Genomic DNA, 27,491 nt, shown 5'->3' on the forward strand with positions numbered 1-27,491 from the left:
GAAAAAATGCTCAATATTGCCAATTATCAGAGAAATGCAAATTGAAACTGCAATGAGGTATCACCTCACACTGGTCAGAATAGCCACAATGATAAATGCTATAAATGATTTTTCATTGAAGCGTCTCTTAGATTTTTCTATTTCTGCCACTTACTCTTCCACTTGGATTCCTACCTCTACCTCAAATAATAGTCTATTGAAAGGATTATCTCAGTGTTGTTCTCATAGAACTGAAATGAATAGTCTTGAACCCTTGAAGATAATAGTTATTGGGTCAATATTGACACCTACCTCTTGAAGGTCCTTTCCCTCTCATACTATCATTATCATAAATAATAATAGATGGCTGATTTTTTTTAATCACAATAAGAACAGAGTTGAATGCTCTGGCCCTTTGTTGGAGTCAAGGAGGTAGACACAAGAAGGATCACTTGGGAGGGATTGGTCCTCCATCAGCTTTATGTAAACTATAGACTAAAGAGCTTCCTTTGATTTACTTCTGACACATTCTGGGCTGGAGATCTATGGGTGGAAGTAAATTTAAAACATCAAAATAATCCCACTCCTGGGCATATATCCAGAGGGAATGCTAATTTACAAAGATACATGCACCCCAGTGTTCATACCAGCAATATTTACAATAGCCAAGACATGGAAGCAACCTAAATGCCCATCAACAGATGACTGGATAAAGAAGCTGTGGTATATTTATACAATGGAATACTACTCAGCCATAAAAAAGAATAAAATAATGCCATTTGCAACAACATGGATGGACCTAGAGATCATCATTCTAAGTGAAGTAAGCCAGAAAAAGAAAGGAAAATACCATATGATATCACTCATATGTGGAATCAAAAAAAAAAGAAAGAAAAAGGACACTATGAACTCATCTACAAAACAGAAACAGACTCACAGACATAGTAAACAATCTTATGGTTACTGGGGAAAGGGAGTGGGAAGGGATAAATTTGGGAGTTTGAGATTTACAAATGTTAGCCACTATATATATATAAAAATAGATTTTTAAAAAGTTTCTTCTGTAGAGCACAGGGAACTATGTTCAGTATCTTGGAATAACCTTTAATGAAAAAAATATGAAAACGACTATATGTATGAATATGCATGACTGGGACACTGTGCTGTAAACCAGAAATTGACACGTTGTAATTGACTGTACTTCAATTTAAAAAATACCAAAATAGATTTCCCTACAAGGAAGCTGACTGGAATTGAAACAGCAGTGGTAACTAAGATGCTATCCAATGAGTTGAGCAGGGTCAGGAGAACTAGAGGCAAATATACGTAGAATCACAGAGTCTTAGGGTTGGAAAGATCCCAGAAACGTTCCAGGGCGAGGAGAGTCCCTTCTGTGTTGCCCCAGTGCCGTACCTTTCTTCACTTCCATGCTTCTAATCACAGGGCACTGGTTCCTTCCCACCACTAGAACCCATTTGTTATCAAACTGCTCCTTCCTTATTTTTATTTCCCTGGAAGTCCCACCCATTGGGCTTAATTTATGACATCATAAGCTACAAATTTTTTAATTGAGTCCCCTTGCTGCACAACAGCCCCCCAAACCCTTGCACCCAGCAGTGTCACCCCTCCCAAGTCCTCTCTTAGCCCTATTTTCTGCCTAAGATCCCAGCAGACACAGCTTCCTTCCAGCCACCTCCTTCAGGAGACAGAATAATTTCTCAGTGTGCCCGGGCGGCAAAGCAACGCTGAAAGCATGATCTGACTAACGAAGAATAATTAGAACATTTCTTTTCCGTGATCTGTTTTTCTATGATTGCGGCCTAATATCAGGTTAACGTTTTTAGCAGCCCTTTCACCCTCCTGGTGCCTATTTAAAGCTCGTGGTCAATTACCACCTGCTACATTGGGTATTGCCAGAGTATTTCCCCGAGCTGCATGTGTGCCGGTGTGTTGAGCTCAGCCCTCCCAGCGGATCACCGGATAAAAAGGCCTGGTGGTGAGCCTCACTCTGCTGAACTCTGCGATGAGTCCAGTGACGCAGGAGCCATGTGGCAGCCACCCTGTGCTCCTCGTCTAAAGAGCTGTCTATTTATAAACCCAGTCTTCTCAAAGGACCTCAGGTGACCAGGCTATGTACCTTTCTAGAAGCTCATTTTCATCCACAACCTTCCCTTCCTTTTACCAAGTACTCACACTCTAGTACCGCCTTCCAGCAATCAAACGCCCACCTAATGCATTTCCCTTCCTCACCCTCAGGTTGATCGAGCTCTTGGCTTTTTTTTTTTTTTTTTTTTTGATTTTTAATAGCTGAGCAGGTTAAGAAACCCAAGCCCTCTCCACTGCCCAGAGCTCCGCCCTCTGTCCCGGGGTGGCCTGGAGCTGAAGGCCAGAGAGGAAGAGGAGGGCTCTCACTGCTGTCGGGCAGGCGTGGTAGCCAGTGGGGCGGCAAAGGGTGACTCTAAAAATTGCTGCTGCTGCTGCGCCTTGTCAGGTGGCTGCTGGTGGCTCCCCAGCGGATTTTTCCCTCTCCACACCACACCCCCTCTCTCCACAGATTGCTTCTCAAAAGGAGTCTGCTGCTGAATCTTCATCATCACAAGTCGGGGACACCACTCACACAGGAGGGTAAGGAGCTGGGGCCACAGTCTCCAATCCTGGTCTCGCAGATCCCGGGGTGTGTACGGGGTGGCGTGGAGGGGAGAGGGCGGGGTGTCTGCGTGTTTGCGGTCGTGGATTCATTTCATCGAGGGAGGTCTATGGCGGGGTCAGATCCTCCTGCCCCCGTCCTGAAGCTGAGAGCCAGAAAATATTTTCTTGAAATCTAAGGAATGTGTTAGATTAGGAAAATGTCATCATAATAAGCATGCTGCTTTATAAAAGCATTAAAAAGTATTTTAAAAGCAATAAAAAAAAGTTACTTGTAATTTTTAACAATAATTTTAAGTCTCTGAGCCTAATGTAGGTTTTTCTTCCTCTACTTTATAGAGAAGTGGGGGGAAATCAAATTCTTTGGTTTTGTTCATAAAGTTTAGAATTCTGTCTCCATTTTTATCTGGAATCATCAGGGACATTTGGTATCTGAGAAGGTTAGAAAAATGTAATCAGTTTTATTGAGACTGGGGCAAATAAATTAGGCAACTCTTGGAATTCCCAGAAATATAACCTATTGCCAGGACAGAAATCCTCCTGCAAAAAAAGAGCAACTTTGAATTGAACTGTAAAACAAGTTTTTGTTCCAAATGTGCACATATGGCCATACTGACATGTTTTATGCTAGAAATCATTTTGGAAATGCAACAGTCAAGTGGAAACCGCCGCCCACCCGCCCCTTAAGTTGGACTTCACTTAAAATGGCAAGCGGCAGGGGCTGGGCTGTTTCTATTCCGGGAGGCAGGCTGATGACCGACCCGGACACATGCAGTGGCTGGAATGTGGCAGGGATGGGGAGCGGGCCCAGCTGACGCCCCTTTGGCAAGAAGATGTTCTGGGATCCCAGCTGGTTCTGGCCTAAGAGTGACAGTGACACTTTGGCACACATGGCTTCTTAGCTTGCCCTGGGTAGAGTCTCTCCCAGGAGGCCAGGGTGGAAGGGAGCAGGAAAGAGAGGGCTCCTAAATATAAAGTGGCAAAGCTTCTCTGCGAGCGGGTCTAGGACTTTCCATCTGAAATCTGTTTCAGGCCAGGAGGGACTTGAGTGTGAGCCTGTCTCGCAGACTTGCCCACCCTCAGAAGAGGTAGCGTTACGTTCCCATGTCTTGGTTCTGGGTCTGTTTGAGGTTGTGGACCTTTCTGTGAACCCCTGAAAGCTCTGGGCCCACTTTCCAGAAGAAATACACATAAACACATATGCACAACATGTCTTCATAAGATTCCAGAAATTTTCATGGAATTCAGGGACTTGCCTGAAGCCCAACCCACAAAAGGGTTACCAGATAACATACAGGACACCTAGGTACACTGAATTGCAGATAAACCACAAACCAGGTTTTAGTATAAGTATGTCCCGAATACTATCCGGGATATACTTGAATATTGACATACGACTCATCGGTTTTCTGAAGTTCGAAGTGATCTAGAGATCTTTTATTTTTTACTTGCTAATTTTGGCAACTCAGACCCAATGCACGACTCCCAAGGGAAGAATCTATCTCTGTCGGTTTTTCGTATCTGATCGTGATCTGACTCTAGGGTTCTGAAGGGCCATACTGAGGGGAGAAGCAAGACGGACCAGATTTTGACAATTCTGACAGCAAAAGCCATCTGTTTATTCTGAACTCTTTGAAGATTTTAGGACTGAAAGGGACACATCTCCTCATCTGACAGATGATTAAGCTGAAATCCTAAAAGGTCGAATGTTTTGCCACAGGTCCCTGGGGTGGGGAGAGCAAGATGAACACCAAAACCTAACTTTTAGTTCTGTGACAGCCAAAGAGACATGCGTCTTACAAACTAGATTTCCAGCCTCACCTCCCACAACCTTAACATACACACCCAAAAGGCTAGAAAGGAGAAAGCTATTTTACTAAAATTTGCAACAAAACCAAAAAACATTTTAGCCCTGGGTCCTCACGTCCTGTATCTAGGTCTGGAGGACAGAAGCTGGCTTCATGTATGGAGTTTGCACACTTTACAGAGAACAGGCCTCTAGCCAAGTTGAGCCCTAAGAAATTGATAATATTTGTCTTTAAACAAAAATCAATAATTTTATATTCAACCTAACACTTAAAAGGAAGTGTCCGAGTCTCTGATCACCCAACTCACGCAAGACTTCCTGGAACCTATTTCTCCTTGGGGCTGACCCAAACCATTGGCGTTCCACAGCCTTCTTACCCCTAAGAGAATAAAGAAGCCAGCCCACAGGCCCTGATTGTCCCCAAACAAATGTGTCTTATATTTAAAAGGGCAGGTCTTTTATTTCACTGTTTGGAGCTATAAAGAACCCTTTCGTGTGCTCCGGATCCAAGCTTTGATTTTATGCACTTGATTGCACCTCACTCAGTCTCCATCTAATGCTGGGAGGAGCTAACTTTTTCACCTGCTACAGATTTTAACCTTCCCTGGATTTAAGGGCAAGATGGGAGCGCAGGGTTCAATCTGCGTGTGAATCTTTGCTCAACTACATGTTGCCTGTGCACTGTGTGACCCTGGATGCATTTTTTAAACATCCTGTTCATTGTAAAATGAACATAATGTTACCTGCCTTTTAGGATTTCCATGATGCTTAAATTAAAAAAAAATAAGATCGTATAAAGTATTTACCTGGGTTCAGCACACAGTTAAGGGCTCAATTAATACAGAATAATAAATAATTATTATCTGAGGTAGAAATGGAGGTAATTATTTAGACTTAATACATAGTCCAGTTTCATGCTTGGTGATTTATATTTAGGAATTAATCATTAACATACTTAAATCTGAGTTGGGTTTTAGGCAAGTCCCTGAATTCCATACAAAAGATGATGAAAAATGTGCAGCTCCCATAACGGCCCAGGTGTGGAATACATGACACGAGCACCCTAGAAATGACACCAGAGCCAAGATCGTTGGTGGGCAGGGGAGGAGAGGGTGGACTGCACCCCTGGTGTCCCTCTGCCCAGTTTCTGATGGGCAGCTCTTCCAGGGGACCCGAGAGGCTGCCGGGGTGACGGCGGACAGAGCAGAGTGGGAAGAGGGCTGTGGGGTCCACGAGCAGACAAGGGGAATTCTCTGCGCTCCCTCTGCAGAACGAAGGGATAGCTCTGGCAGCACCGGGGAGCCTTCTACAACCTTCTGCCCCTGTGCACTCTCCTCTTTTACTCAAAAAGGGAAGGGACAGGGCTCTGGCAGTGCCCCCAAATAGCTGCTCATCCCATTACACACGCGCAGCTGCCGTGGCTCGATCTGCTCCGTCCAGCGCGTCCTGGCACTAGGGGTCCCGGGCGCCTCTACGGGTCTCCTCTCTGATCCCACGGGGAGCAACTCATTAGAGCCCCCTGGGTAGGGAGGAGGGATCAAGCCCTTCCTGCTTCAGGAAAAATGGGGAAACAGTTTTCAAACTGTTGGAGGCAGCTCAGCAAGGCTGGTCTCCTCACCACGCAGACCTCGACCGCAGTCAAAGCGCTCCCTGGGGTGTGGGAACCATGGTGACCGCCCGGCTGCCAAGCCCAGGGAGGCCCGGAGCCGCTGGCCCCAAGGCACTCACTCATCAGAAAAAGAGAAAAGCCTTTAAAATAGCAACCATAAGTAAAACCCTCATCCAACTTTGAGTTGATAATACTGAATCAATAAGAAAGGAATGCTTTCAAAATTGATCACTGAACACCTAGGTTATACTCCGGATGGCAGAGACACATGCAACTCGCCGTTGTAACCTCTGCCTCTTCCTCGCAGCCACACTTTGACAAGCACTGTGACCATCTTTCGGGATCATTTACAATACGAGCCCAGGATGCAGAGCGAACATTTGTACAACTGTAAAAATTACGTATCTTATAACTGAAAAAACAGTGAGAGTTCCTGTGCACATTGCTTTGACTACCTATTCACACGTGACCTCAGGACTGAGGAAATATTTCCGCCTCTGTGAATATTCCATTTCTTCCTAATCGCCCTCCACAAACCCCCAGCATCAGCCTGGCGGCCCAGCCCCATGACCAGATGAGTGAATGGAAGTGAACTAAACTGCTCCCTCTTCCCTCTCACGCATGCACTCCTAAGGCTGTCCTCTGGTAACTTCTTTTCTTTAAGGCTGCCTTTGCTTTGATTGTAGAAAAATGCTGGTTGGTCACGCACGTGGCATGCTGAGTGAGTGTGAGTGTGTGTGTGAGTGTGTGTGCACCCAGTGATACATTAGAGAGGCCCCAGGGAGGGACCTGGAAGGTTAGCAAAGGCTTCCCCGTCTGCCTGATGAGACAGGGCCTCTGGCTTTGAGCCCCCACAGGGAGGGAGCTGGTCTTCCCTGCAGTAGGGCCCAGGGCACATGCTGCGGCTGCCTGACCATCCTTGAGGGCCTGCAGGCCCCCTTCAATTGAGAAAAGCAGCGGTTGGAGCCCTGTCTCCCTAGGGGATGGAGGAGCAGGACCAGGGGAAGAGCATTTACCAGGATGCAGGAGGCGGTGAGCATCTCTGCAGCCTACAGGACCACACCAGAGCCTGGCCCTGCTTCTAAGGAGCAATCCTGCTCCCCAGGCTCCTCCAGGGGGTCTGCAGTATGTTACTGGAAAGGTGGCACAGATTGAGAACACCTGGGCAGGTGGGTGGATGCCTCACCTCTGACGTGCAGACCTAGGATTGGGATGGAATGGCAGTTACTAGTAAAGAAAGACTGAATTTATGAGCAGATCTGGGAAAAGATGACCACCAGGAAGTGGTCTGCAGGCTCCGATTTCAATAGTCTATTAAATCGTCTCCTGTTTCTAAGAGCCAGAGAAGCCAGTTACCTTTACAAAGTGGGTTTGAGGGCTCTAAAAGCCGTCTCTTCTTAAGAAAAATATATGTACATTTAAAATATTAATAATGTTTAAGATTAAATAAGTTAATTTGATTAATGGTAAAATTAGTCTTTAAATAATAGTATAATATTCCTTTAAAAAATATTATGTTCCACAGTGGAAATTGTATGTGAGTCATGGGAGGGCACTATTTTTTTAAAAAAAAGCCACCCCAAAATGTGCGTATCTGGGAGGAAGAGGAGATCTGCCCATTGATGGATTAGCCTGGATCCTGTGTCACCCAGCAGGGCTCTGGAGAAATGGGACAAGGGAAGAGAATTGGGACAGAGGGTCACGAGGGTTTCCATGGGAACACCAGGGCAGCAGGAAGCCCGACTCCGGAGGAAAGAGAAGGCGGCCACAGGAAGTAAGGGGAGGCAGCCGTGGAGGAACTCTGACTGACTTCACTAGGACCTCAGTGTGCCCTCTCCTTCCTGGAAATTTCTTAATCCTTCTCGACTGCACACTGACTTACCAAGTTCAAGCCCTTCCTGGCATCCAGCATCCTTTATGCATTGGCCTCATGTTCCCTGCCCACCTGTCCCCCTCACCTCCAGCCAGTCTGCGCCTCCCATGCCGAGTCACACAAGAGGCATTTCCCCTGCTTTAAAGGCCTTCCCCCTCCGGTACCTACACCTCTTAAAAACCTTTCTTTACTGAAACCAGCAAGATTCTTGTTACCTGCAAACCTTCCCATCCTCTCTCTACCCTAGCAAAACAGTTCCTCAATTAGGATTCTTAAATCCAGGCTCACAGATTCAATGTGTTTCAGATAATCTGTTGTTTTGCTTATATAATCAATGTCCTGCAGGGAGTGAGGTATAGCTCAAGAGGTAGAGCGCATGCTTAGCATGCCCGGGGTCCCTGGTTCGATCCCCAGTATCTCCTCTAAAAATAAATAAATAAATCTAATTACCCCCTGCCCCCCCAATTTTTTTTAAAAACCAAGGTTTCTAAATTTCCAGGTTTACTCTTATCATTCAAATCGAAGTTAAAAATAATCTGTTCTTCAGCCTATGTGATTGCATGAATTCCACTCGTCTCCCTGGCGTTTTCAAAAATCCCTTAGAAATGTTTACATACTCCAGAAATCTCTCCTGGCTGCTGCTGGCCTGTCCCAGGTCACCTCCTGATTCTCATGACTGCAGTTCCATTGGTGGCAGCTTCCACTGATTGGCTTCACCCCAAAATCACTTTGTAAAGGTAATGGGCTTCACCTTAAATGGGTTGCTTCCTTTATTCCCAAAGACACAGCTAACAAGGAGTTGTTGATTTTATTGAAAATAATTCATAATTTTTGCACATTCACTTTAGGCAAGATCCTAAATACTGTACAGACATTTATCTCACTAAGCTTTCATGGACAACCTACAGGCAGGCACCATTATGACCTTTACTTTAGAGGTAAGTCAGTGGAGACTCTAAGAGGTTAGCAGTCTATGGAAAGTCACATCTTGTTGTATTTTCATTATTATTCTGTTTGAAATCCTATCTATCTGATTTCCCTTGAGATTTCTTCTTTGACTCATGGATTATTTAGAATCATATTGTTTAATTTCCAAATATTGGTGGCTTTCCTGGATAGTTTATTGATATTAAATTCTACTTCAGTTCCACTATGGTCGGAGAACATATTCTGTATGAGATGAGTGCTTTTAAATGGACTGAGACATATTTGGGGCCCTGCAGAGGCTCTGTCTTGGTGATGCACCATGTATACGCAAGAAGAATTTCTATTCTGCAGTTGTTGGATGTAACGTTCTAGAAATATCAGTTAAGTCAGGGTGATTCATAATGTTCAGATGAACTCTACCTTTATTGATTTTTTGTCTAGCTGTTCAATCAGTTGCTAGGAAAGTTATAATTTTCCAATATAACTGAGGCATTGCCTATTTCTCCCTTTAGTTCTGTCACTTGCTGCGTCACATATTTCGAAGCTCTGTTATTTACACAAACACATTTAACTGTTACATCTTCATAAGGGATTGGCCTTTGTAACATTGTGAAATTCCCTCCTTATCATCAGTTTTTTTTTCTTGGATATTTATCTCCTGTTAATATCGCCACTCCAGTCTTTTTAAGTCTGCTATTTTCACAGTAAATCTTTTTCTACCAATTATTTTTTACCTATCTGCATCTTTATATTTTAATCAGTCTCTTGTGGGTTGTATGTATTTGGGTTTTGCTTTTCTTATCCCTTCTGACAATCTGTGCCTTTTAATTAGAATATTTCATCCATTAACATTTCATATAATGATGAATATAGTTGAATTTAGGTTACCATTAAATTATTTGTTTTCTGTTTGTCCCCTCTAATTTTTGTTCCTCTGTTCCAACTTCCCTGCTGTCTTTTGAATGCATTTACATTTAACCTATTGGTTTTTCAGCTCTACTTTGCATTCTTTACGTGGTTGCTCTGGAGCTCTGCTGTCCAATACTATAGTCATCCGTCACATGTGGCTATTAAACACTAGAAATGTGGCAAGTACAAAATGAGACGTGCTGCAAGCATAAAATACACCCTGGATTTCGAAGACTTAGTATGAAAAAAAGGAATGTAAAATATCACATTAATAATTTTATTGCAGTTATATGTTGAAATGATATTTTGTATATATTAGGTTGAATAAGGTATATTATTAACATTAACTTCATCTGTTTCTTTTTACCTTTTTAATGTGGCTACTGGAAATTTTTTAACTGCTCACGTGGCTCATATTATATCTCTGTTGGATTGGACAGCACTACGCTAGAGGTTACAATACACAAAGCTAAATTTTTACAGGCTATGTAAGTTATTGTACCACTTCACCTAAAATGCAGAAAACTTGCAACTGTATAGATTCATTTAGCGCCATCACCGCCTCCTCTATGCTATAACTGTCTTACGCATGCATCTGCATACATTATGAACCCACGGGACAGTGTTACCATTTTTGCTTTGAAGAGTCAAACGTATTTTAAAGAGCTTTATAGAAAAAATTATTCTTTATGGTTATCATCTCTGATGCTCTTCATTCCTTCCTGATGATTTAAGCTTATCCTGGGCTCCTTCTTTTAGGTTCTTTCTTTTCCAGAATTCCCACCTCACTTTGCAGTGGGTGTAGTTGTCACAAGCTCTGTGCTCTGGTCCGTCAATGCAGCAGCGCTTTCTGCTGGAGATGGAGCTGCCCTGTGCGGTACCAAGGGCAGCCTACTCATAGCCAGAAAGCCACATCTCCCCCCGAAAGGAGGTGGAAGGGGGGAAACACATCGCTGCTCCTTTTTTCCAACTCTTGACTCTGTTACAAAACCATCATTTTTTTTTTAAACTCCCTAGCATCTCTGGATAGTTTTCCCTATTTTTCTCCCCATTCTTGCCACCACCCCACCCCCACTTATAGGTTCTATCTTTGGGACCATCTGTCAGATAGGAACTTCACTTGGCTTTTTCACCAGTGGTGGAGTCATGAGCTACTACTTAAACCCAGGCAGTCTTCTTCAAAGGCTGAGGTCTTCACAACTCTACTACGTGAACTTCCTAAAGGCAAAGAGTGAGCTACTTGGTGATTTATCAAACTTTATTAAGGATGCTGGAGAATACCTCAATTAAGGACAATATAAGAGAATTACAAAGTAGAAAAAGGAGATTTTAAACTGGATATCAGACATGGGTGAGGGTATAGCTCAGCTGGTAGAGTGCATGCTTAGTCATGCACAAGGTCCTAGGTTCAATCCCCAGTGTCTCCTCTAAAAATAAATAAACGTAATTACCTCCTGCCCTCAAAATAAAAAAAAATAATAATAATACATTTTTTAAAAAAGGGATATCAGATATTGTTGCTCTTAGAGTCTACTAGCCACTCCTTTATTTGGAATTGTCTCCTTCACCCGAGCATATCATTAGATTTTTGAGGCTGGGTCCTCTCTTTTCTCCAAAAACTTTCATTTCCAACAAAAGAAACAAACCAAAAAGAAAAAAAATTAAAATCAAAGTAACATCAGAAGAATGACACCCTGTCCCTAGGACAAGTATTTTTCAGTGTAGTTCCAGTTGTTAAATACTGAGATCCCTCTGTATTTAAACTGGAAATTCTACTGAATTTAATTGGAAATACTGAATTGGAAAATGGCCAATGGCCCCTTGGCCCACCCCGAATCCCTGCCACCCCTCTAGCCCTCTCCCAGGTCGTCCTGTACCTCACTCTGATCCAGCAACTGAAGATTTGCACAGAGTGCCCCGGGGAGGGGGGGGGGACTCTGAAACCCAGCCCCGGAGCTGGGGCATGAATCCATACTAAGTAGAAGGTGACCTGTTTTATCAGTCATTGAAATATCCACCCCAATGTGCTACCAATGAAATGCTCTTTTAATAATGGATAAACAAATATTCAGCATCAAATTCTGAAGCATTCAGATGACTCCTCAGGTTCAAGATTTCCTCCAATACAGTAAGTGGTTACAAGCTCTGTATCTACGTGAGTCAAAAACTGACCCTGGGGGTTCCTCCCGGAGAACAGACAGGGCTTCTTCCAAAAACACATTTGTGCCCCTAGTGGTAGAAACTGATGGTCTTTTTTTTTTTTTTAAGTTACTCTGCTATACTTTCCTACTTTCTCATTTTGTACTTGTCATTTTCATCTATCTAACATAAATTACACGTTATATTGCTCCATCCTTCCCAGGACATTGCTGCCTACATGGCAGTAGGTGTCTGGTAACTACCTGCTGAACAAAATTTTTAAAATATTTTCCCAGAGAAATCCAACAAGGGGACACTCACCACATAAGCCAAATGCATTTGAAGATTAAAATGATGGTGGGTTGAAAATCTATTTCACAAGGTACGGACGCATGTGGGCTTGCTGCCAGGAAAGAATGAGGAAGGATATGGGTGCTACAGTCTTGTAAACTGTATATAAGTTTATATATAAAACAGATATAAGTGATGTGAGATAGCATGACAACTAGAGCTTAATGAGGAAGACGAAAGCCCTGGCAAAGAGACAGATCGTCTCTGTTTCCTACTGATTTGCTACTCTCCATCTACATGGAAAGAAACAGGAACAAACACAATAGAGAAGCTATGGAACTTTTAAAAACATATATTCCAGTAGATACACTGAAGACCTTCAAGGGGGATCAAAGCTAAGTTTTACCCCTCAGGGTGAGCTCAGCGGTGAGACTTAAAACAAACACACACACACACATCCCCACCCACACCCCACATCCCCCTCAAAATCTATAAAACACCTAAACAATGTCCATCAACAAGAGAATGATTAAGTTTTATATATTCTTACCGTGGGATTCTATGCAGCTATGATGGAGAATGAGGTAAATTTATGTCGGTGCTGACATGGGAAGATGTACATGAGAACATCTAAGTGAGAAAAGAAAACTGTTGAATAATGTAGCATAAACTTGTCTTGATATTAGTTCTCTGATAGTGGTGGGCTGGAGCTGACTTGTTCTGGCTCATGAGAACCAATTTACATTTTCAAGAATTTAGCGAGCTGGTGGTGGATAGCTTAAAACCAACCACAATGAGTGTATTTGTACCAAAGAAATCAGCACCTTACAAATAAGAGCTTTTTCCCCCACTAGAGAGTTGGTTTACCAGCACACCACTGCTCAAATTATGCAGATACATGCATATACAATTATGTGGAATGATATATAGCAAACTGTGAACTGCTGAATCACACGTACTGATTTTGCAACTTAAAAAATGAAATAAAAGCAATACCAGTCATTTTACAAGAAAGTGAATGCTACCATATACTATATATATACAGTGGAATACTGCTCAGCCATAAAAAAGAATGAAATAATGCCATTTGCAGCAACATGGATCAACCTACAGATTATCATATTAAGTAAAGTAAGTCAGACAGAGACAAATATCATATAATATCATTTATATGTGGAATCGTTTTTTAAAAAGGTACAAATGAACTTATTTACAAACCAGAAATAGGCTCTCAGACATAGAAAACAAACTATGGTTACCAAAGGGGAAAGGGGTGGGAGGGTGGAATAAATTAGGAGTTTGGGATTAACATATACACATTACTATATATAAAATAGATAACCAGCAAGGACCTACTGCATAGCACAGGGAACTATATTCAGTAGCTTGTAATAGCCTGTAATGAAAAAGAATCTGAAAAAGAATATATATGTGTGTGCATGTATAACTCAGTCACTTTGCTGTACACCTGAAATGAACACAACATTGTAAATCCACTATACTTTAATTTTTTAAATTAGTGAAATTAAAAAAAAAGAAAAGAAAAGAAAAAATGGGGGGAAAGAACCAGTACCAGTAATTTTACAAAAAAGTGAGCGCTATCATGGCGGCAGATAACATCTACTTGAAAGCCCCAGTGTAGCATCTTCTGATGACTGTGTTCAGTTTTTAAGGGCTAAAATAATGTAACCTGCTATGCATTTATTTGGTAAACTTAATATATTTCAAGTCTACATTTGATATTAGAGCTGTTCAGAGCTACATTATAGAGCTAAATCTGCAGTTCAAATAGTTTTAAAAACTGGTTCAAATATCTATAACTTTAATAATAGGAAATTGTTACTGTCCTTAATATGTGAGCATCCATAAAAATATATTCTAAGAGGTACATTAGTAGATTTAGAACTTTAGTGTCAAAGCATAAAAATGGTTTTTATTTTTGCTAGGCTGCTAAATTGTTATTCAAAAGATTGTATCAATTACACTCCCATCAACAATGCATGCGGAGTACCACACCAATATCTGACATTCTGAATATTTTAAAATATTTTAATCATTTGATAAGCAAAATTTGACCACACACACACACAAAAAGGATCCCTGGGTTTCAGATGATCGTTCCCTGATTATTATTAGTTTAGCTTTTTAAAAATTTAACTGTTTGTCTTTTATTTTCTGTGAACAGCCTAGTGACTTGGTCATCGCGTTTGCCCATTTTCTAGTCAGATTACTTTTTACTTATTAATCGTAGGAGCTCTTTATATGTCGTGTTAACTTCACTTTAACCTTTTATCTGTCAAAAACATTACAAATATTTGTCTTTGTAGTTTGATACTTGTCTTTTAAATAGTTGGTATTGTTTTATAGATATGTTTTCATTTTTTTTAAATATTCAGATATTTCAGTCTTCCTTTATTGCTTCTGAATTTTATGTTATGCTTAAGAGGGTCTTTCTTAGTCTAAGATTTTTTTAAAACTGCTTTGTTCCAGTCCTTGTGTAAATTTGTGCGTGTGAATCATTTAGATATTTCATTCATCAGGAAATTATTTTAGTGACTATGTAGAGGAGAAATCACTTGAAATAATACATTATTACCCATCAACTGTTAGCCGCATTTATTCTAATATATAGTCTACATTTAACATGAATTCCTGAATTTTAGTATTACAATATTTTACTGAGAAGAACTTCAGAGAAGTTACAATTCACTTTTTCCTGAAAGTAAACTAAGCCCTTCCAAGGATCTTTAACTATTATTCCATAATCACTGTACACACTAAATCAGAGAGTATTTGGTCATTTCTGCTGCATTAAATTAGTTGGCAACACAGCTATTGAAAGGTACCATTTGATAACATACATCTGCCTAGAATTGTCTTCAATAATTGATGCTGAAGTAAACCATCAATATGACGTGCATCTAGTTTAATGTAAATCTTTAAACTCATCTTTGAGAATTAACCAACTTACATTATGCCATTAAAAACCTACTATCTTTTTTTATATCTTTAATTTTTAATTGAAGTGTAGTTGACTTACAATGTTAATTTCAGGTGTACAGCAAAGGGATTCAGTGATACATATACATACATATATGTTTTCTTTTCAGATTCTTTTCCATTATATGTTATTACAAGAAATTGAATAGAGTCCCCCGTGCTATACAGTAGGTCCCAGTAGTTTATCTATTTTATATATAGTAACGAGTGTCTCTTAATCCTCAGTTCCTAATTTATTCCTCCCCACCCTTTCTCCTTTGGTGACCATAGTTTGTTTTCTATGTTTATGAGTCTGTTTTTGGTTTGTAAATAGAATTTGTATTCAAAATGCATTCAAAAAGACTACTATCTTATATAAAAGGAAAGTTTCTCAATGTGGCATTTCAAAGTCCAAAGCACAATTAAAATAAAATCATGCCCCCTTTTTTTTTTTTTTAGCAAGCTCTTGCCTGTGACAGTGTGTCTGCCAACATGGCCCCTAAAAAGAAGACGGTCAAAAAGAACAAAAGCGAGATCAATGAGATGACCATAATTGTAGAGGACAGCCCCCTCAGCAAACTCAATGCTTTGAATGGGCTCCTGGAGGGAGGCAATGGCCTTAGCTGCATTTCTTCTGAGTTGACGGATGCTTCTTATGGCCCCAACCTCTTGGAAGGTTTAAGTAAAATGAGGCAGGAGAGCTTCCTTTGCGACTTAGTCATTGGCACCAAAACCAAATCTTTTGACGTCCACAAGTCAGTGATGGCTTCGTGCAGTGACTACTTTTACAACATCCTAAAAAGAGACCCCTCGACGCAAAGGGTGGATCTCAATGACATCGCACCGCTGGGCCTGGCCACGGTCATTGCATATGCCTACACGGGAAAGCTGACTCTCTCCTTGTACACAATAGGAAGCATTCTTTCTGCTGCTGTTTATCTTCAGATCCATACCCTTGTCAAGATGTGCAGTGATTTTCTGATACGAGAGATGAGCGTTGAGAATTGCATGTACATTGCTAACATTGCCGAAACCTACTCCCTGAAAAATGCAAAGGCAGCAGCCCAAAAATTTATCCGGGACAACTTCCTTGAATTTGCTGAATCAGATCAGTTTCTGAAACTTACATTTGAGCAAATTAATGAACTTCTTATAGATGATGACTTACAGTTGCCTTCTGAAATAGTAGCATTCCAGATTGCAATGAAATGGTTAGAATTTGACCAAAAGAGAGTGAAATACGCAGCCGATCTTCTGAGCAATATTCGCTTTGGTACCATCTCTGCGCAAGACCTGGTCAATTACGTTCAGTCGGTACCAAGAATGATGCAAGATGCTGATTGTCACAAGCTTCTTGTAGATGCTATGAACTACCACCTACTTCCCTATCATCAAAACACACTGCAGTCTAGGCGCACGAGAATCCGTGGGGGCTGTCGTGTCCTGGTCACTGTGGGGGGCCGTCCAGGCCTTACTGAGAAGTCCCTTAGTAGAGACGTCTTGTATAGAGACCCTGAAAATGGATGGAGCAAGCTTACGGAAATGCCAGCTAAGAGTTTTAATCAGTGTGTGGCTGTGATGGATGGATTTCTTTATGTAGCCGGTGGTGAAGACCAGAATGACGCAAGAAATCAAGCCAAGCATGCAGTCAGCAATTTCTGCAGGTACTGGCTCTTTTATTAGGAATGGAAATGGTTTTATATCATGGACATTGCCCTGACATAGAAGTAAATTAACAATGTCTATTAGCTTAGTTCACTGGCTTAGTAAATCAATAAAAATAATGCCACATTACATATACAGAGCACTTCACATTATACCAAGTGCATTCACATATATTATGCACTCTACATTCCTGAATAAGCCTATGAAGTGAGTAGGGAAGGTACGGTGATTCTGATTTTACATGTGAGAAATCTGACACCCAGAGAAGTTACATCACTAGAAAGTAGAATTCACATTTCATCATTTCTAGTCAGGGTGCTCTTCATAATACCACTGCCTTTTTGAAAGAAACTGGGTGCAAATTTAGTTTTTACCACTAAGTAGTAAGAAAGATTTAAATGATGCAAAGTTTTTTTTTTAAGTGACAGCTACTGATGACTGTCAGACTCATAACTGGCAAACAGAATAAGATCATTAAAAATGTGACAGCTAAATTAATTTAAAACATTTATTTAAAACTGAATCCCATTCCTATTTTTGATGCATTCAAAAAGACTAAAAGCATAATAAATTCTGCAGAAAATGGAATTCAAATGCATGTAATTTTTGTATATTACAATAAAAAATTAAACCTCCAAAAACATAAAATGATCAGAAAGTTATGTTTCTATTTTGGTAGTAGCACAAAATCAAACATAACTTATGAGCAAGATCTGAAACTTTGCATAGTAAATCATTAAAAATTATATGTATGTGTATCATTTAAATGAATCCAAACAATTAATTGATTTTTAGCCTTTAACTTATAACTATGGTTAAATTTTGATGTGGAGGTCAAATGAGACCAAAACATGAATGACCATCAAACAGACAGTCTGTTCTGTGTTTACAATACTCAGAACTATGGAAACAGGAAAGCATTAGTTTACAATGAGTGCTTACTGTCCGCCTGCTGATAACTCAACTGTTAGTACTCAAGCCACCTTTTTTGCAGTGTTAACTTCAGTGCTTACGGTACAATAACTGTAATGTTGAACACTGAAAAAAATACATCCCTAAACTAAAGAAATCGCAGCTACTAAGTGCCAGAAAATAGAGAAACATCAAAAGTTAAGGCTTTGTTGATGCCTTTGGACATGAGTCCTATTGCTCTCACTCTAAACAGATGATAGAAGACTCAGTGACTTAGCTTTTCTGTTGCAATGGCCCTAAGTGTATGAACAGAAAGGGTTTCTGAGAAATGGAGAAATCCAGTTAGCCAACTTTTATCTTAATTAAGCTGTGAGAATGAGCTGGGGGTAGTTGGTGTTTGAAGATTTGTGAAATAGACTAATGTGGCCGTGCTCCCTTCTCTGATTCCACCAATGGCTTCCACCCCTCCCCCACGTGCGCATCCCCTAAATCCTACGGGACGCTGGATAGCGGAATATGGAGGAAAAGGGGACTGGAGGTCGGTCTCTGTGGGATGGTCTCCAAGTGGCCTGATCAAGGAAGGGGTTTTATAAACGGGAGGAGGGGGAGTCACCCAGGCCTGCCTGGCCTTTCCCAACACGTTTTTCCTGGTTGAGGGCGAATCCGCAGGCTCCAGGTGAGAAGCTGCGCCGGGTCCCCGGCCTCCTCGCAGGGAGACTGCGGAGACGCCCACGTTCCGGTTGGGGGCATCACGTGGGTTCCCCCGCTACCGCCCCCGAGGCTGTCACGCTTCCTCTGCCACTTCCAGGTACGATCCCCGCTTCAACACCTGGATCCACCTGGCCGGCATGACCCAGAAGCGCACGCACTTCAGCCTGAGCGTCTTCAACGGGCTCCTCTACGCCGTGGGCGGCCGCAACGCCGAGGGCAGCCTGGCCTCGCTCGAGTGCTACGTGCCCTCCACCAACCAGTGGCAGCCCAAGACGCCCCTGGAGGTGGCGCGCTGCTGCCACGCCAGCGCGGTGGCGGACGGCCGCGTGCTGGTGACCGGCGGCTACATCGGCGGCGCGTACTCGCGCTCCGTGTGCGCCTACGACCCGGCCCGCGACGCGTGGCAGGAGCTGCCGCCGCTGAGCACGCCGCGGGGCTGGCACTGCGCGGTGGCGCTGGCCGAGCGCGTGTACGTGATGGGCGGCAGCCAGCTGGGGCCGCGCGGCGAGCGCGTGGACGTGCTGACGGTGGAGAGCTTCAGCCCGGCCGCCGGCCAGTGGAGCTACGCCGCGCCGCTGCCCGCGGGCGTGAGCACGGCCGGCGCCTCGGCCCTGCACGGCCGCGCCTACCTGGTCGGCGGCTGGAACGAGGGCGAGAGGAAGTACAAGAAGTGCGTCCAGTGCTTCCACCCCGAGCTCAACGAGTGGACGGAGGACGACGAGCTGCCCGAGGCCACCGTGGGCGTGTCGTGCTGCACCCTCGCCATGCCCAACCACGTGACCCGGGAGTCCCGCGCCAGCTCGGTGTCCTCCGTGCCCGTCAGCATCTGAACCCGGGCCGGGGGTGCAGCTGCGCGTCGGGGCGCCCCTGTGGGCTAGCGGAAAGGAAGATATGTAACATTTACTACAGTGGCGTCTTCAGATCCATCGAGGCCTCTGTCTTGATGGGTTTCAGTTGCTGGTCTGGCATCATCTACCTCTGTCGATTTTTTTTTTTTTAAGCAAAATACAGGGCCATAGCCAACAAAGGGAAGAAGCCATTTATCTCGGCGGCCACTGGGTGGCAGACAGAATTCGCGGTAGGCGCTTCCATAAGGGCATCTTTCCCAGCGGTAGAGCGGTTCCACCCACATCTGAGATTGTGCTGCTACACTTTAGTCCACACGAAGCTTATGTGAGTAAGAGATTTCACGTACAGTTTATTTTCCTCTTTTTTTAAGGAAGTTTGAAATATTCCTTTATAGGCTTTATTTTTAAATGGAAATCTGTCTGCATCCATAAGGACTTAAGATTTAATTCTGCGTTTCAGTGCAGTTTCTTCTGTACCCTACGCCTGAGTAAAGGATTCTGAAAGGCGTCCCATGAAAAAGTCGTAAAGCTTAAGACAAAGTCTGACTGGAAAGTGACGGGGATTCCACCCCGGGGCTGACAAGCTGACGCTTTGGTTTCGGGGTGACTCCCTCCTCTTCCGTGCCTCAGGCCCCAAAAGTATTTCCTATCATAAAATCCTGTTCTCAAAGAAGGAACTGACATCAGTCATTTAATTTATAGTGTAATTTAAATCATTTTGTTATTTATCCTAGAAGTATTTGCACTTTATCTTGGTCCCCTATGAAAGGAATTGCAAATATTACCCTCACCCTAAAAACTACACCAAATGGTTAAGGGCAACCTTGACCTTCATGTAAAACCCCCAGAAGAACACCAAATAAAACTATGGCCTTGAGGAGCATTAACTTAAAGCTTATGTGGACTGAAGGCTGTGCAACCCATAATAATCATTTGATTTCTTCCACTCATTGAGGGGTGAGGACGAAGGTAACATTTGGGAATTCTTGGATTTGGCAATAGCGCGGTGAATGGGGTCTCCTGTTGATAAATGTTATTGTTTACCATTTCATATCAGTCCTGATTTCTTAATCAAAAAACCTAACACATTCATTTCACACATAAATGTTAGGATCATATATACCCATTCTATTATATATTTTTAAATTTCATCTGCTCCCAATTAGCTTTGCAAATTAAAGTGTATCCACTCTATATCCTTTTTCCTGTATGTTTGCCAAGTTTTTGAGCAAGGGGAGTGATTGATGGTAGTAAATTATACATATTTTCCTTTCTTATAATTTATCTTTTTATTCTTTGATAGTTTATTTGTTTTGGAGAGGAAGGGCCTATAATCATGGGTTATGTGCAAGCAGATTTTGAAAAACCAACTATTTAAATGGTTACAGATGAGACCCGTGGCAATATAACTGGGTTTTCATTCATCCCATCCTCTCCCACCTTGTATAGATAGGTCATTGCTGGAGTTACAATATTTATATTTAAAATATTTCATTTGAACTGTGAAAAGTGGTTCATATAGTACACTTTGTGGAACAATTTTATATCATTGCCCCTTATGAAAAGTTCTATCTCTGGGTATTTAATGGTAACACCCAGGGAAAGGCTAGAACACTGTGGGTTGAGAACAAGACGTTATTAATGTAAAACCTCTGGGCTGGTTCCTCACCCCATGCAAGGCATGAGGAGCCTCTCCAAGTGCAGAGCAGATCTGTTTCTTGATTCTTTATTGGCCCAGGCCGAAAAATAAAGCTGCATGAGAAACTAGTTTGTGGAGCAAGTTACATCACTGAGCTCTCAAGTCACCAATGTACGACCTAACGTAGACTTTCTCCCTGCAGCACCACCAGTAAAATTAACTTCTCGTTTTTAATAAGTTATTTTGGCCACGACTTCCAAAGCCTACATGAGGGTGATCGTGACATCTTTTAGTCTGGTACAAATACATATTTTCATACAATTGAGAAGCCGATAGCATATTGTTAATTGCAAGAGAAAAAAAGTGATGTATTATGGGTTACTGATCATACGTGGGCAGATAGACATAATTTCTTGATGCTCACCCATAGCTGCGTCTCCCGTTGAGATCCTAGAAGTCTTGTGAAGTAGAGGACCTAAGGCTGGAATGAAATAAAAATTCATCCGTTGTTACATTTTATCATGGACGAAGGAGGAACGATGCTGAAATGAGAGAATTTTTCATCCATCAGAGTTTGCTAAAATACGGTGTGCAAAAACTTGGCAGCGGCTTTCTGGAGGTGAACCTGGAGATGTGTTAGATCTAGGTAAATCATTCGAAATGACCGTTTACTGTATGTTCTACATGGGTTATCTGAAGTCTCAGAGCAAATATCTGGGCTACCCAGGTTCCCGGGAGCACTGCTGTTACATCTCCTGCTTCAACAGTTAGGTCAATAAACCAAGACCAACATGAATTTGGAATTTCAGAATTTCTCAAATGACAGATTGGTAGGGATCATGGAACCTAAGGGTTGGTGAAAGATTTTCATCCTGGAACATCCTGCACAAATAACTGAAAGACATGAAAAGATCCGGAATCAAAGTCATGTCTGTAATCTTCCACAAGGAAGTGAAATGCACTCTTTGACCCCGCTGTTGAAGCAGTTGTTCCTGGAAAATGTGGCGATTTCTCCATGTTTTCCAGCTGAAAAAACTTACTTCGTTTTTTTTATTACGTTTTAAGTTTACATTCAGTCACAGTCCCAAGTCTTAGGATCCAACCCTGTACCTCCTTGTATTTTTCTCAAAGAAAAGGGCTTGTTATTTTTGTAAGACCAGAGTCCTGTGATTAAATAAAAATACAGGTTCAGCGTATCCAAGAAATAACATGTGACCCAGCAGAATAATAAAACTCAAGCTCTTTTTCTCTGAAAGGGCCAGAGACCTGGTGTGAAAGTGTCCAGGTAGCCGGACTGTCATGTAGTCTGTCCGTTTTCAGTTAGGCCCTTGGTGCCAAGTTATCATCCCTAATGCACTAACTAGTTGCTTTTAGTGGCGCTGGTAGCGTTTTAGTTTTACTTCCCATGTTGTAAGAATGGTTATGAATCGAAGGTCATTGCTGGTGCAGATGAATATAATTCTAAACAAGGATCAGATGGCAGCCGGGTGTTATGAGCGAGCAGGTATGACTGAGGCAATAAGGATGTGAGGATGTGCTGGATGGTACTGTAATCTAAGGCAGAGCAGCAGTTATAGGAAGTGCATTGTACAAACAGGTGTGTAAATAGAGGTTTGCCTGGAAATATGTAAATTTTGATAGGTTCATTTTTTTTTTTTTTGGCTGGTTCTCCTGGCCAAATATCTTCAGAATTCATCCGAGTGACTAAGTAAAAAATCATTTCATTTAATTACTATTTTCCCCGAGTTACAAAGAAATGAATTTATGTAATCTACTCTGATGATGCTTCTGAATTCTCCTCCGAACGAGTCTTCTCTGAAGGAGCTACGACCCCATCTACCCCAGTAACTGATGGACAGTCTCTCTAGCACATGGCGGCATTCAAACGACTGATTTTTCAGTATTTCTTCTCTTACTTCAAAAACAACAGCTAGGTTCCTGAACACTCCTCCATGGTAATTATGAGAACTAAAGATTCTCAAATATTCACGATGTACCCTCCAGCACATTCCGAGGGTAAAGACCATTTAAATGTCCCTCTCGGGGTATTTGAAATAAAATCCCTGTCTTGAATACTCCTTAAAAATCTCCGTATTTATTCAGCAAATTTTGGCTAGTTCTTTGGTTGCTTTAAACATTCTTGCACTACGGAAGCAACAACAAACTAAAAGAAATGTCGTGTTTGTAACCTCCTCACCATCAATAAAGCTGTATTCAGGAAGGACTTAGGGATCGAATGTGGGCAGTTCTGAAGTGTCTTTTCTGGGATGGTTGGTAGGGTGGGGTTCGCGGGCTTTTTTTCCCTCTCTATTGAGTTTTCATGATGACTCACCTCAACAAAACCCAACAAAAAAAGAAATGACAAATAATTGAAAAGCTGTTCTAATAACTTGAAGATTAATGGGAAAAAAAGTATAAAACATCCATAGTGACTTGCTTTGTAACTCAGACAAAAGCCTCGGTCTGCCTCTCGGTCCTGATGACAGAGAAGGCGTGTAGATCAGGTGTGGTCTCTGGTCTCGGTTCCACCCTGACCACAGCCAACCTGGTACAGAGTCGGGGTCATCGTTTGCCATGAAACCACTTTTTAGAACCTGAAACTGTGTTGCTGTACAGACCAACCCTCACGGTCTCCCTCTTCACCTCAGCGTCCAAATGAGCAAATGAAACGTAGCCAGCCTGCGATGCTGAGCCTCCGGCCTGAGTTAGTCACTTGAGGCCATCTTCATTATTTCTAGAAAATTCTAAATGTCAGTGATACTTTTTCTTAAACGTCTCCAAGCCACATGACCACGTAAAGAGATTGGATTGGCCTCCAAACAGAAACAAAAGCCCAGTTTTGAGGATCTGATTCAGGGGCCCCAGAGTTCCTTCAGGTTTTCTTTGAACTTCCCTTTGGGGTTACATTCCCTCCTGCATTCACATAGCAGCAATCTAGTTCACGACACACGTGGAATTATTTCATGACACTGAAGTAATGCCTTTGTGTGTCTAAGGAATAACCATTTTGCACATGCTGTACTTGGTAAGCTTGGGAGAAAGACTAGAGGTGAAAAGATCTTCAAACCCAACTGCCGGCTTCCCTCCCATCAAGGTGGTGTGGAAGCACAGGAGAAGGTCCACTTCAGGACAGGGAACAGGCCTTGAGGGAGAGAGGAGATCCGATCTGCGGCCCCTGGAAACACCCTGCTCGGTTGGCCTCTTTGCTTTCCCTCCTGGCCACATTCACAGTCAGTCGGTGAATGTAGGTGTGGAATGCATTACTCCCCATGTAACACCAACCTTCCACCCAGCTTCAGACCAGACCTGCTCCTTAGGGAGTGGTGCGGACGGGGAGGCACTTTCCCTGAGCCTCTGGACGGACACAGCAGCTTCTGATTAGTCTGAAGACCCCAGGTGGCTTCTTCCCTCATCCCTCTCAGGGAAACGCCTGACTCATCCTGGAGAATCTCCCATTCAGACTTCGCCTTGATGCTCCATCACAGCTGTAAATTGACTGCAATCTTCAAAAAGATGGTCCTTTTAGATGACCGTTATTTAGCCCAGAAGGGGTGACATACCAAAGGGGAAGAAGCAAGACCTTGATGACAGTACCAAACATTTCTCCCCCTCCAGCCCCATCCCCCATCGCAGCATGTACCCAGAGGAGGGACGGTCCAGTGATACAAACGGAGGACCTTCGCCCTCCACCTGGCTGTCTTCACCTTGTGCTCCCATTTAGGTCCTCACCACAGGCTCCACGTTCGGAAATTCTCTTTCCATCTTGGGGACGCCTTTACCCTCAATTAGAAGAGGAAACCGAGCAGGCTGTATCTTTGGTGGGTCAGGTGTGGAAGCGATTCATGTCCCTTCACTGCATCACTTTGGCCAGAAGTAGGCATGTGGTCCTACCCAGTCGCAAGGGAGTTGGGGAAAGCAGTCCTCCCATGAGCCCAGGAGGAAAAAGGAAAGTTTCCCTACAGCAGTGTCTCTGCACAATGGATGATCACGTTTTGGAAGCCCCAGCTCTCCTCTCGCTCCCGGCTTGCCCACTGAGCAAGGCGCTTCCCAGGCAAACCGCCTCCCCTCGCACGCCCCCTCGGCACCTGCTCACACCACAGCCACGCTCGCCTCCCCAGCCCCTCGCCTGCACTCAGCTCCCCTCTTACCCCTTGCTCTTTCCCTGACAACGCCTGCAGCCTTTTCTCAGTTCAGGGCCCCTACAGGGCTACAGCGCACATGACATGTGTTCTGCTAAACGTTGAGGATTTGCATAAATCTCATGGAAACCCATCTAATACCAGAATTGCCCCCCTCACCTGTCCCTCCCTGGGTCTCCCTGTCCCTCTGTTTCTAGAATGCTCTAACCTCTTCTTGATTTTTACCTCTTCTGAGACAATATTGACTGTAAATTATACATCTGTGACTAAACTCCTCTCATTCCGGCTGTACAAGAAGGTTCCCAGTCTATGATGGTTTTGGGGGGGAAGAGGACACATTATGTACAGCCTACGAGAGGAAAGAATTACATGCGTCGATTCTTCTTTTCTCTTTTTGTGTTAGTTTCAGGTGTACAGCAAAGTGATTCAGTTACATTCTTTTTAAGATTCTTTTTGTAATTGTATACTTCTTTTTAAAAAATGTTATTGAAGTATAGTTGATTTACAATGTTAGTTTCAGGTTTACAGCAAAGGGATTCAGTTATACATATATGGACTTTTCTTTCAGATTCTTTTCTATTATAGGTTATTACAAGATACTGAATATAGTTCCCTGTGCTGTATAGTAGGTCCTTGTTGTTTATCTACTTTACATACAGTAGTGTGTATCTGTTAGTCCCAAACTCCTAATTTATCTCTCCACACCTGATGCATCAATTCTTAATCACCATCGCAAGAGAGGCCCCCTTAGGGAGAGAGGGAGAAGGAAATTAAAATGGTTGTAGTCTGTCCCCTAAGTCTTCTTCCTTAACCTTTATGAAACTTTCCATCTATTGCAGAGATGGACGTTGAGAAATGTTTTATTCTATCACAATTCTGCATATGAGTAACAAAGTTCTGAATGCAAAAAGAATCCTTGTTTAGCAAATGTTCACTGGTCTTGAACTTGCACCAAGCAGGCTGCTGTAAAACCATCGTGAACAAGATGCTATGTTTCCCCAGGGACAGAGAAGAGCCAGAGTCCCCATGGGATGACTCTGATGCCTGAAGCACACGCTGAGATCAGACAGAGCCAATCCTACAAGGAGCAATTAAATTAATAAGCATTTGCTTCTTGCCAAGTGTTCTGTTCCCTGGGTCCTGTGGGGAAGAGAAAGGGAAAGCCAGCTTGGAGCTGCACTCAAGGAGCTCAGATGGGGTAGAGCTGAGAACATTTGGCTTCTGATCCTGCTCTGTCTCTGCCCTGCTCTGTGCTCTGGGAGGCTGACCCGCAGGGACTGCGTCACCCGGACTCAGACTCTTGGGCCGAGAGGTTCTGCTTGTCCGATGAGAGGCGTCAGAGAGGTCAGAGGGCAGAAGAGAGTGGCTGGGGTATTTCTCTCCTGTCCTGTCGGCGCTTCGGCACCGCGCTCCTGGCCTTGGCTGCAACTCTGCATCTGCAGCGCCCGCCAGGGGACCCCCTCCCCTGCGGGGCCGGCTCTCGCTGGGCTCACGTCCCCACGCCACAGCGACCACTTCTGGGTGTTCTCTCCCTGCTTTGTTGGTGGGATGCCACCCCTTTTAGAACGTGTTCTGTGGGTTCTGGCCGGCAGAAGTCCCACTGAGATGGAATGAATTAGCCGAGACTCTGTGGAAAAAGTCAGGAGAGCAAGAGGGTGTCGGGAGCCAACTCCACGAGCCTCTCAAATGCTCCCACATTTATTGTGTACGATCAAAGGAAAAATCACTAAAAAGTTGTGTGACGGGATGCAGGAATTTAGGGAAGGACAGGGTGGGATGGAGACTGTAGAAGTCACAGTGACTACAAAGGCTTAGTGTATCTTTAGGGAAGATATGAGGAGAGGGCGACAAGGTACATTCTTTAGATATGTTAATTACAAAGTGGACCACCAGACCAGCCAGTTCCTAGTTTGGGGGATAAAAGACTATTAACAGCAGGCACGCTCAGCATTTATAGCTGAGGGCCTGGGTCGTTCCTTTGCAACCAGCAGTGTTATCTAAAACCTCAACTATGCAAGCAAGGCATTGTCTCTGCTTTTTACGGCTAGGAGACAGGACGCACAGGCGCCTGCTTGCAAAGCATTTACTAAGCACATTTGTTCTTCTTTAAGGAGACAAGTGGCTGGGGTCTGTTACAATTTGTTAACCCAATCATGGGCTCCCACAATGTTCCTTCAGAGCGAGGACTTTGCCTTGATCACTGCTGTGAACGTCCAGTGTCTAGAACAGTGCCTGGTGTACAGCAGGGGATCAGGACTTCTTGTTGAGTACACGAGTGAATGAATGAATGAACGCAATAACAAAACCATCAATGACTTACTGCTTGCTAGATTCCTACCCCAGTATCATTCACTTATTTAATCAGTAAATGGTTACCCCGCGTCTGCTACAATCAAAGCACTTTCCGTCACCCCGAGA

The 27,491-nt window shown here is 43.1% G+C and overlaps 1 protein-coding gene across 1 annotated transcript; it reads left to right on the plus strand.

Moving 5' to 3' along the window:
* Positions 1-2,480: 2,480 nt before the first annotated feature.
* KLHL31 (kelch like family member 31) lies at positions 2,481-19,277 on the plus strand. Its single transcript, XM_006211527.4, has 3 exons — positions 2,481-2,604; positions 15,619-16,823; positions 18,545-19,277. The coding sequence occupies exons 2-3, from the start codon at positions 15,652-15,654 to the stop codon at positions 19,275-19,277; spliced, it is 1,905 nt and encodes a 634-aa protein (XP_006211589.1). The 5' UTR covers positions 2,481-2,604; positions 15,619-15,651.
* Positions 19,278-27,491: the final 8,214 nt, after the last annotated feature.

This window comes from Vicugna pacos, chromosome 20 (assembly GCF_048564905.1).
Source record: "Vicugna pacos chromosome 20, VicPac4, whole genome shotgun sequence".
In the NCBI taxonomy this organism is placed as follows: domain Eukaryota; kingdom Metazoa; phylum Chordata; class Mammalia; order Artiodactyla; family Camelidae; genus Vicugna; species Vicugna pacos.